This window comes from Plectropomus leopardus, chromosome 12 (assembly GCF_026936395.1).
Source record: "Plectropomus leopardus strain MGB_pleo_1.0 chromosome 12, ASM2693639v1, whole genome shotgun sequence".
Classification (NCBI taxonomy): domain Eukaryota; kingdom Metazoa; phylum Chordata; class Actinopteri; order Perciformes; family Serranidae; genus Plectropomus; species Plectropomus leopardus.
In genome coordinates this window covers 984,583-996,615 of record NC_142187.1, presented here as the reverse complement: position 1 = coordinate 996,615, position 12,033 = coordinate 984,583, and the positions used below count along the sequence as shown (strand labels likewise).

The 12,033-nt window shown below is 42.4% G+C and overlaps 1 protein-coding gene across 3 annotated transcripts in view; it reads left to right on the top strand.

Moving 5' to 3' along the window:
• The window catches only part of LOC121951252 (cadherin-18-like), a 120,347-nt gene that overhangs the window by 58,176 nt on the left and 50,138 nt on the right, over nt 1–12,033 (top strand). For all 3 annotated transcript variants that reach the window (XR_015778090.1, XR_015778089.1, XM_042497517.2), the window contains exons 5-6: nt 9,608–9,775; nt 10,139–10,326. Coding sequence is in view for 1 of the 3 variants with exons in the window: in XM_042497517.2 (XP_042353451.2) it covers nt 9,608–9,775; nt 10,139–10,326 (356 nt within the window). In the remaining 2 variants the exon portion in view is untranslated. The remainder of the gene's footprint in view (nt 1–9,607; nt 9,776–10,138; nt 10,327–12,033) is intronic.

Sequence of the window (12,033 nt, the reverse complement as noted above, 5' to 3'; positions counted from 1 at the left end):
CAGTGTAACTGTTACTGTGTTTTTATTATGTTTAAACAAATAAACAAAATCCATGTAATATACACTTCATATGCAGTATGGTGCCCAATCCTGTTCACAAACTGTAGCTATTAAAGCTAACAAGATGTTAAAATGTGATTCTGAAAACAACAATGTGTTTGCGGAGCAGTGTTAGACAACACTCATGTTTTGTATGTCACGTTTTCAGCTGTGTTCCCGAACTCCTTTGAGACTTACCTAACAGAACAAGGTAGAATAAAGAAGCTACAGTTAGCCAGCTAGCGCATAGCTTGATGCTAGTGCTACAACCATCCATATTAAGTTACTTTATAGTTAAATTGCAATATAAAAAGACAGTGATTCTCAAGCAAACACTCATCTGAGCAAAAACAAGACTTTTCATACATTTAATGTAGCACAAAGTGCTTGACAAATTAAAAACATAAAAAAAACATCTAAACATATAAACCAACCCCCCCTTCCCAGGCCCCCCCACCCCCCAGAACACATTAAAAAGGCACAGAACAGAATGGTTTTGGATAAGAAACATGGCTGAGCACAGACGACTAAAATGAGTGTTTGACAACCCAGTTGTATGTGCTTCCACAGTGTTTCATTATCCTGAATCAAACAGCTGATGGTCCAACAGCAGCAACAAAGTGTCTGAAACAGCCAAATTTGCAGAGGTGGAAAGTGACTTCTTCAGACATCTAGAGACTACTTTGTGTTAGTTTCAGGTTTTATCAGACTTTGGTTGGAATTATTTAGAAACACCAGGACACATCGCTCCGTGTCTTATCCAGCCGCTCTTGCTGAGCTCTCGTTATTATTACCAGAGGCAGATGTAATATTTTGGGGGGCTGGGGCTACAGGCACATTACCTTATTTTCAACCTTTCTCCAACTGGGAATGTTGACAAGCTGTTGGCAGCTGTGGGAGAAGTAGGCCTACTTGTTTTGTTTTTATCCTGAGTAAAATGATTAATAGCACAGAGGTTTCACAGAAGTTCAAGTCAAAGTCCTACAGTCAGAAGAGGTTAATTTACCTGAATTTTGTTTAAGATGGAGCTTTTAACTTTTATATAATGCTGGAAAGTTTAATAAATAATAATAAATCATATGTTTATTACACTCCAACACACCATGGTCAAATGAAACTGTGTCTGTGAATTATGATATGTCACTTAAAGTAAAAGGGAACCTTTAAGCTTGACAGAAATAGCAATTTGATATATATGGTGATAAATATCAATATCAACTGAGCCCTAGTACAAAGTCTAACACTAAAGTAGACTTCAGTCCTAGCACTGAAGTCTACTTTAGTGTTAGACTTTGTACAGTGCGTCTGGCAGAGTCTCCCATCAGAAGGAGCTTCAACTCCCACCTCCTGGACCATGTCCCGGGGAAGGCGGAGGACATTGAGTCTGAGTGGGTCATGTTGCATGCATCCATTGCTCAGGCGGCCAACCAGTGCTGTGGCCGTAAGGTGGTCGTTGCCTGTCGGGGTGGCAACACCCGAACCCGCTGGTGGACAGTGCTAGGACTTCAGTCTAGTGGGCCATACATGACGCCACCTAAATGTGCGGATATTAGAACTGCTCTCAGCACTGCCAAAGGATCGCTTGAGTACAATTTTATGGTGCTTGAACGCACCAAGTTGTCTATTCATCTGATGAGAGATGTTAAGTACTTGAGTGCAGTGATGTAGTAAAGCAGCGACCAGTAGATCGAAGGATCCAACCCTTAAGGTGAGAAACCTTTGTGGCAACTTGAGAAGATGGTCGACAATGCACTCCGGACGTCATCTATAAGGGTCTCGCTGAGCAGACAGAGCGGGTTCACAGATTTGAGTGCTTGAGGTCGGATACATCCCTGATAGCATAACTGTTTACTGTAGACAAAGAGCTCTGTTGAGACAATAGTTTCTGTTCTTTTGAGTGATAGTCTGAGGCTGTGCAGTCATCAGTCTCCATATATCCATAATCTCCATATTCCTGGGCCAGCGAGTGCCCTGCTAACTTGGCCTCTAATGGAGAGAGGATCTCCTCATTTTGCTTTGTTACAACAATGACATGGTTGTCCCCTTGGACTTGAGCTAACACTTTAAGATCCATCTCTGCCGCTGCATTTCTGATTGTAGCAGAATATCAAGGTCCATAGTATTTTGCAAAACTCCTCAACACAACCTTTCAGATACTCATTGGCCAATTCAGAGCTTCATGGGGGAAGTTTGGTTCATTCATCAATAAGTGAGGGGCAAAAACTGTTAACAAAATAGACTTTTGACATTTGTAGTGCCACCAGAAGAAATCTGATAGTCCATAAATCTTATCCAGGGCACTGGCTGTATGTAATCCAGGTATACAGATGGGTCAATGTGTTCATTATCTAGGACCATCTGGACCAATGACCTAAACCTTTGTAAAAAGGAGGCACATAAGTCATCAGGCTATTGTTATAGATGCTATCCCAATGACTGATTGGTGGAGAAATTGACTTGTCTTTCATGAGCATGCTGATGTCTTCTTCCAGGGAGACTTCTTGACTTTTTTGTCACTCAGTGTGCATGAATTCTTGATAGTTTTCATGAGCCTCTCTTTCGCTCTGGACTTTTCCTCTGCGGTGCATGTCATGAAACCGGGGGGTCTTCAATTTATCCACATAGGGATAATAGGGGCTGGCCACACTCCCCAATGAGTGTCAGAATACACCAGAATGTAAACTCAAGAGGGCTCTAATATTGGAGCTTGTCTAGCTGTGGTGTGGTTTGTGCAGCTTCGGGTGTGTGCGTTGTGCTTGGTTTTCAGGTGGATGTGGTTTCCACATTGGTTTGCCCTTAGATTGAATAGGCCGAACAAGGCCAGGAGGTAAAGGTTTCTACACTTCCAAAAGGTCCTGCTCTTCAGTACCATATTTTATACTTTCAAGAGCATTTCAACCGGCAGCTCTGGCCCAAGCTGAGAGGTCAGGGTCCTCAACACATTGAATTAGGCATGAGATCTGTTGCTCACATTCAGTCTGTAAACAATCCTGTATTTCAAGTCCTCCTTTCCCTACCACCTTCTTCATAATGTCTAAGTTTTTAGTTCTTAACGTAGAATCATGCTTAATCGATTTGAGCATTTGAGGAGCATTTCTGTTCTTGCAACTTTCTTCTGCCTCTCGCTGACTGCTTAACTCAGAGAAATAAATCTATCCTCTCATCATCAAAGAGCGGGTTTTGATCTCTCATCTTGAATCAGATTGGCATACAATGATTTACACTGGATGCTAATTTTTTAGAAATAAGCTAGCACTATAGAAAACCCTAATGGAGATAACCATTAACCAATCTACAGACTTATATGAGTCTATACACAATTTTGTCTAACTCCAAAAAATCTCTACAAATTATAACAACACTCGGAAAAAGGTCCGCTTATTCCTGAACAAAAGCAAATTTAAGACGCTCATGATCCCTTATGTAAGGTCAGTACTTCCATCTGACTTAGATGACAGCGAGAATAAAATGATCACCCCTTTATCTATTGAATTTGCATGATAACTGATATAGGAGGCTAAATATGCCTATGAGATCAACAGAAATGGCAAAGAAGTACTTCAGTTTTTCTGCTACTGCTACATGGAATCGCCAGACTGATCTTAAGCTTCAAAACTTAGTGACCTTGAATGAGTTCAAAACTATGGTGAAATCCATTGAGTCTAGCCTGTCTGTGTGCAAATGTTTTACATGATTGTTTCAGTGTATTTTAATTTCTATAATTCTTCTTGTGATTTTATGTTAATTTATTGTTGAAACTCTGTGTTGCTGCTGATCTTGGCAAGGTCTCTGAGAAAAGAGATCTCTGATTTCAGTGGGTCCATCCTGGTTAAATAAAGGTTACAATAAATCTCCCTCTGGTAGGACAGGCAGATGCTTATAGGGTCGATTCCTATGCATCTCCACAACAACTTCTAAGAAAGTAAAATGCATCAGGTCACCCCCTTTCCATGGATCTACAGTCGAACTGCCCAGCTCAGTAATGTTTCACCCATAACAGGTCCTCCCTTATACAAGGTTGCTCCCTGGGCGTTAAGGCGGTGACTGGCCATGATCATGATTCTGGCAAAATCAATCTGAGACACATGCAGATCTTGGAGCATGTTGAGTTCTGCATCAAGTGACAGCCCCTTGCAAGGGATGTATAGCATGGCCAGGCGCCAAACCTTGGTCCTAGAGGGTAAATAGGGATGTCAGAAAAATTCCTGATTGAACTTGACAAGCCCCTCGAAAAAAATGTACCCCAATTGCAGGTGAGGGCCTCCACTATCATAGAGCCAAACAGCAGCAGTTGCAGAGTCATCGGTTGTTGGGGCATAGAAGTGAAATTAGGCCATTTTGTTGGTTTTTGGATTGACCTCTCGGTGTTCTTCTAGGTGATGTGGATCTGTGTCTGTCTTTCTGGTTCTCGGTGCGGCGATGGTTGCCGGGGTCCTGGGAGTGATGGTAGTGTATGCAGTTTTTGTTCATGGCTAGGAATTGTCTTCTTGTCTAACCCTGTTTTTGTTAGGACGTTTGTGGAGCAACTTTCCTCCCAATGACGAAGAGATTCCATACCCCCAGTAGAGGTATTTGATGATGTCTTCATCTGGAGGTGACATTAACATTTGAATGTGCTATGTTTCTGTACAAGTGAAGGAGACATGCTGACCCGGAGTGTAAATACTGTTGAGAGGTGGAAGCAGAGGTCGCTGAGATAGTCAAAAAGCTACTTGGTGGCAAGGCGTCAGGTGAAGATGAGATTCACCCTGAGATGCTGAAGGCTCTGGACATTGTAGGGCTGTCTTGGCTGACACGCCTGTTCAGTGTCATGTGGAGGCCCGGTAAGGTGCCTGTGGAGTGGCAGACTGGGGTGGTTCCAATTTCTAAAAAAGGGGACCGGAGGATGTACTCCAACTATCGGGGTCTTACACTGCTCAGCCTCCCCAGGAAAGTTTACTCCAGGGTGCTGGAAAGGACTGTTGAACTTCAGATTGTGGAGGAACAATGCAGATTCCATCCTGGTCGTGGAACAGTGGACCACTTCATTACCCTTGCAAGGCTGCTGGAGGGGTCGTGGGAGTTTGTGTGTTTTGTGGACTTGGAGAAGGCCTACGACACTGTTTCTCAGGGAGACCTGTGGGGGGAAATTTGTGAATGTTGGGTGCTGGGGTCGCTTCTATGAGCCATCTGGTCCCTGTATAACCAAAGTAAGAGCTGTGTCTGCATAATCGGCATAAAATCAAACATGTTCCTGGTTGGTGTTGGCCTCCGCCAGGGCTGTCCCTCTGTTTGTGATTTTCAAGGACAGGATCTCAAGGTGCAGCCAGGGGAAGGAAGGGATCTGGTGTGGATGATGTAGTTCTGTTGCCCTCATCACAGCATGCACTGGGGCGGTTTGCAGCCAAGTGTAAAGCAGTTGGGATGAGAGTTAGCACCTCCAAATCTGAGGCCATGGTTCTCTGCTGGAAAGCAGTGGACTGTCCCCTCTGGGAGAAGGAGTTCAAGTATCTTGGGGTCTTGTTCATGAGTAAGTAAGGGTACAATGGAGTGTTAGATGGACAGGCGGTTTGGTGCTGCATCTGCAGTAATGTGGGAATTGCGTCGTACTGTTGTGGTGAAGAAGGAGTTGAGCCTGAAGGCAAAGTTCTCGATTTATCAGTCCATCTACATCCCAGCCCTCATCTATGGTCATGGGCTCTGTGTAGTTTCCTCCGCAGGGTGGCTGTGCTCAGCCTAAAGGTTAGGGTGAGGAGCTTGTACATTCGGGAGGAGCTTGGACTAGAGACACTGCTCCTTTGTTTCAAAAGGGGCCAGTTGAGGTTGTTCGGGCATCTGATCAGGATGCCTCCTGAACGTCTCCCACTGGAGGGAGATGTTCCGGGGACGTCCGACTGGTAGGAGGCCCGGTGGCAACCCAGACCTTGCTGGAGGGATTACATATCTCATCTGGCCTGGGGACGCCTTGGGGTCCCCCAGGAGGAGCTAGAAAGCGTTGCTGGGGAGAGGGATGTTTGGAATACTCTGTTCCACCTGCTGCCACCCCGCGACCCTGCCCCGGATACGCAGACTACAGTTAATGGATGGATGGATGAATGTTTCTGTACAAGCTGTGAAAGTAAATTTCTCTGGAACAATCTTAACCTAAACGTCTAGCTGTCACACCATAAAACTGATTCATTTTCCAACAGTGATATGACAAGAGAACAAACTTTCGTTCTCTCCGCAAAGGCTTTAGTTTTGTTGGAGATGAGTTTTACTTGTATGTTATGATGTCACGGATACACTGAACCCTTGCATTTCTAACATAGCTATGGCTATTGTATTGTATTGTTTAGGCCCTGCTATTTGCCCTCTCTTGCACACGCTCTCCTGTGTCAGGGAAAGCAGTGAAAAATGAGATGAGGGCATGCAGTAGAGAACATTATTTATAATGTCAAGTTTTGGGGGAAATTCCTACAGCCCTTGTATTTGAGCTGTTCTAATCTTAGAATGTGCACAGCCAGAGGTCTGTTGGTTTTCTGCTGGTGGAAGCCAGTTTAGTGTCATTCTGTCAAAAGGATTGCACTACTGTCAGACAGAGACATCTCAGTATGTCCTCTCCAATCAAATTCAACAGTGGCACAAAAATATCAGTATTTTCCATCAAAAAAATCCAGAAACCAAGTGAAAAGTAATTCCAGGCATCTGATTTTCTTGATTGTATCCCAGACAGTTCAGCTCTGCCTGCATCCCTGTAACACAGAGACAGAGCTACTCCTGTCCCTGTGGTGGTCTCTGCTCTCTGATGCCATTCTCCTCTATTCATTTTAAACTCTCTTTACTTCCTTTTGCCCTCTATCTTGCTATCTTCTCTCCTCTGATGATTCTCTGTGATGCAGGTGCAGAATGTGTCCTGTCCTGTCCTGTCCTGTCCTGTTCAGCCTGCACTGTGTCTCTCTGCTCAGTCTAAAGGGGCAGATGAGACCAGATGGCTCTCTGCTTTGTTCGCCTCTGAAGCAAGTAATGCAGAGGAGCAGAGCCTGCAGGCCAAACACTGTCTGCATCTCATGTGGGAGCTGTGTGTGTGTGTGTGTGTGTGTGTGTGTGTGTGTGTGTGTTGTGATAATTTTGTCCGTGTTAGCATTAGGTTCAGACCTTCTTGGTGTGGATGTTTTGCAAAGTGAGGTCATGCTGACTGTCCTCACTCCTCCAGGCCAAAACTTGAGGTCACTCCACACAGCTACATTATCAGGACATTACACACACACCCAAATCTAAACACACCAGGCATAAAAAGGTGTTTGATATAAATGTGTGTATCTTTTGGCTGTTTTCAGAAAGCAGGTGATTGGTTGCTGATGATATAATTTTTGCCATATTTCAAAGTGAGAGTGTACAGTCTTTCTATGAGCTTTTTGTAAAACAATAGCAAAAAAATAGCAGCAAGTCACATGCATCCATTATTTTATTATGTAAATGTAACACAGCAAGTTTTAAGGTCCCATCAGGTCATCGCAGGACATCAATCAGTAGAGGGGGGTGCTGGGTGAGGGCATTATCGTGAAGTTCAGGTGGAGCAGGCTTTCTGTTTGAGGAATTTCATCATGGCATTTGTGTATTAAGTGTGCAGAAAGGTGGTCAGTTTGCTGCTCAACTTCCTGTATGGTCAACTGACTGAGCCACATGAATAAGATCAGGCCTGTGGGTGGCCTTGTTTAGGTATGAGTGGCCGTGAGAGACAGAATTACCTCTCACATTCACATATGAACCCCCCACCACCACACACACACACACACAACTGAAATGCTCTTACACAAAGAACTGCAATTATTACACTCACACACACAAATGAAAACCATACACACACACAACTGAAAACATATCACACACAACTAAAATCATTACACTCACACACATAACTAAAAACCATACACACACACAACTGAAAACTATTCACACACAACTGAAAACTATACACGCAAACAACTGAAAACCTCACACACACAAACACACAACTGAAAACCATACACACGCACAACTGAAAACCTCACACTATATATCAATGACTTCAAATTCTGACTATTTACTTACTTTTTCTCCTGGTGTCGGAAGTCCACGATCCAAAATCGTTGATATTGACATGCCATACTAGAGGAAGATAGCCCCTCAGAATTCCTTACACTTAACAGGGCTATTTTCATCACCAGCAAACAATACAGGGCCTTCATGAGAAGCATTCATATATAAGTAGTAGCCTATCTTTACACTTAAGAACAAAGCCTTCTTTAAATCCTTCCCACAACACAACTGACGCTCAAGCCACACGTCCATTTTCCCACGCAATGAAAAAAATAGGATATATAACTGAAAACATCGCAGTGAAACAAGGTTATTGGCAGCACACTAACCAGACAGGTCAGCACTGAGAAACAAGTCATTCAGATCATCTGGGGAGAGGTTCGAAATATTAACACATTTATTGAACAGTGTTTTACTCTCTGTCATGCTGTAATTTAAGTTATTTAAATAATTAGATAAATTACAACTTAAATAAATTTAAGTTGTAATTTTGTTTTTATGGGAGCATTTCACCAGTGCATGTGTATGTTAGGGTTTTCAGTTGTGTGTGTGAATGGTTTTCAGTTGTGTTTCTGAAAGCATTTCAGTTGCAGGCGTGTATGGTTTCAGTTGTGCGTGTGAATGCTTTTCAGTTGGTGTTTTGAATGGTTTTTAGTTGTGTGCATGTATGGTTTTCAGTTGTGTGTGTGAGTGTAATTATTTCAGTTGTGTATGTGAATGGTTTTCAGTTGTGTTCATGAAAGCATTTCAGTTGTGTGTGTGTGTGGTTTTCAGTTGTGTGTGTAAATGATATTGGTTTCATATGTGAATGTGAGAGGTAATTCTGAAAAATGTCCCACCAGCTCCCCTAATATAACTATGCCTTACTTTGTTCCGTTTCAACTGAAATTTTCTGTTGTTTTATCAGTGTGTGTATGTGTGTGTGTGTCTGTGACATTTTCAGTTGTGTGTGTATGGTTTTCAGTTGTTTGTGTGAATGGTTTTCAGTTGTGTGCATGTATGGTTTTCAGTTGTGTGTGAGTGTAATGATTTCAGTTGTGTGTGTGAATGGTTTTCAGTTTTGTGCATGTATGTTTTCAGTCATGTCTGTGTATGGTTTTTAGTTGTGTGTGTGAGTGTAATCATTTCAGTTGTTTGTGTAAGAGCATTTCAGTTGTGTGTGAGAGCATTTCAGTTGTGTGTGTGAATGATTTTGGTTTTTTATGTGAATGTGAGAAGTAATTCTAAATAATGTCTAACATGGGCCCTCATACAAATCTTTGCCCATGAGTGGAGGTTTGGTTTATGAAAATGGTTGGAGATACACTTTTACTGGTCTTGTTTTAATAAAGAACGTCAAAAATACAATCTGTGTAACCACATTTCAATGACAAATAAACCAAAAGTCCAGCTCAATAAATACAAGGTTGACCACAGAACACACATGAATAAACTGTAATCGTATGTAATAATCCTTGGTCAACCAAGGACTGTAAGCAAACAATGTTTTCTAAATGACACATTTGACCTGTCCTCATGTTTACCACAGGTATCATTCGTACAGCGATGTCCAACCTGGACCGTGAGACACAGGACCACTATGCTGTGGTGATCCAGGCCAAAGACATGGCGGGTTCTGTTGGAGGACTGTCTGGATCCACTACGGTCAACATCACCCTCACTGACGTCAACGACAACCCTCCAAAGTTTCCACAGAGTAATGAATCCTTCTCATACAGTTTGCTTATTCAGCAGCAGGTCAACAAGTGTTGCATCTTCTTTATGCTTCAGCTTTTTCTTGACTTTTATCCTGCAGGGCAGCTGTCATTGTTCTTGTCAAGTGACCTAGAAAAGTAGACGCATGCTCTAATCTCAGTCTAATCTCAGACTGAGAGAAAGTCTTCCTTCAATGAACTAAGAAAATAGGTATTTCATTTTATAAAATTATGGGGACTATACCTTTATCACACTACTGAGGATCCTCTCAGGTGAGCACTAACACACTTATTATTTAGGTTTAGGTTAGGTTTACGTTTAATATCAAACTGAAGGGATTTTCTGGAATGTGTCTCTGCTGCAGAGAGCTACCAGCTGTATGTACCAGAGCTGGCTCCAGTGGGGAAGGCAGTGGGTCGGATCCGAGCCAGTGATGAAGATGAAGGGCCTAATGCTGAGATGTCCTACAGCATAACTAATGCCGACGCAGCTGCCATCTTCACCATCAGCACTGATGCTGACCGCAGGGAGGGAGTCATTTCCCTCAAGCAGGTATAAATCAGAGATCACAGCACACAGGCCGACACTGACGCTTGGGCAAAAACGAAATGTGTTTCAAGTGTGAGCTGCACTTTCAAGTGTGGCTGTGAAGGACACTGTAGTGGGCTAGAACAACATGAAGCTTTCACTCAGTCTCTTATAACAGTCATGAAAGTCCAGTTTGACCAGTTCTTTTTATCAGCCTTATCGCAGGCATGTTTTTTTTCATTCTTTTGTTCATTCTCCACAGATTCTACAGTGACAAATCTATGTGTTCAAATTTGTGGTGGAAACACACGAGTCACTTTGTGCAAATGTCACTGTATTCCAACATGCTGATTTGTGTCAGGATGGACAGAGTTTATCTCCTTTCAGTGGCTAACTTGGTGCACTGTTAGTCCATGTGTTAAAGGTATACTATGGATTGCCAGTTACTGTTTGTAAACACACTCGCCAGAGAACATGAAAGTTAAGCAAATCCAAGATTCACTCATTGGCATATTGCCTCGTTGTATTTGCATTTTTGGCGTTAAGATGTCTGCTGCAAGATTTGTATCTTAGCGAGGTACGTTGAGTCTAAAGCCAGAGTTTTCTATCATACAAAGATGGCTCTTTTTTAACCTGGCTAGATCACCATGGTAACACATGCTATAGATTTAACATTTTCAGGTGCAGTTTATGTTCTGCGTTTTGGTTTGAAATTGGTTGAATATACTCCTTTCACAGCTTCTGTGAGTGGCGTCACACTATATTCAGTGTCAAGGTGTGAGTAATACAGAAAAATGCAGGAAACACACTTAATCCAGTTTATTGGACTGTAAAATTACAAAAACTAAAAAAAAACCATTACTGCTTTGCAGAGCAATACATCACCACATTCTGAGGTAGTTTTCACGTATTTAAGAGCAGTCCCTTGGTGCGCACCAGTTGCAAAAATTATACATTTTTTCATTTCTCAGCTAGTCCGGTTCGCTTTTAAACACCTTTGTTTTTTCTCTGGTCCAAAGGCCACACCACTGGCGAAGCGTCATGTTTCCATGACTCACAGCCAGATAAAGAAGTGAGGACCGTCATGTTTCCGTGACTCCCGAGTCCTGACCAGAAAAAAAAGAACTAAGATGTAAAGACAAGTAAATGCGCACAGTGGAGCCACAACAACTACACGTGTTGTTCCTGGTGGTGGTCTTTGCATTCGTTATTGTTTGTATGTACCACTCTCAACAAATGATACAGTTTGAAAGTGAAACAAAGTGAACCACGGGAGCCTGTTTTCACATCACAAATGGACTGCACCAGAGTTCGATTGGGCCGACCTAAACAATGCATGTGTGAGAGCGGCTCCTAACTATAACTGAGTAGGATTGTGCAGTACGTGTCGACATTGTTTTAAGGAAACTGCTGCAAAGTATACCTTTAAGGTAAGAATTCCGTAAATTCATGTTAACCACGAATCGGAGGTACACATCGCTATCTCATTTTCAAAATGATTTACTTAAACTTATGACAGCTAGAATTTGAAATTTAGGTGAAGTACCACCTGCTGAGTCCCTTGGTGTGTTCTTTGTCAGATGTGATTTAACAGTTTACACAGAATGTGTTTATTGAGAACTAAATTTAGCTCAGTTAGACACATATGAAATACAACTTTGAGAAATTGCATGTTGTTCACAATCAATGCATGAAATTACCATAATTTTTAAAAAATATTGTAGTGCAGTG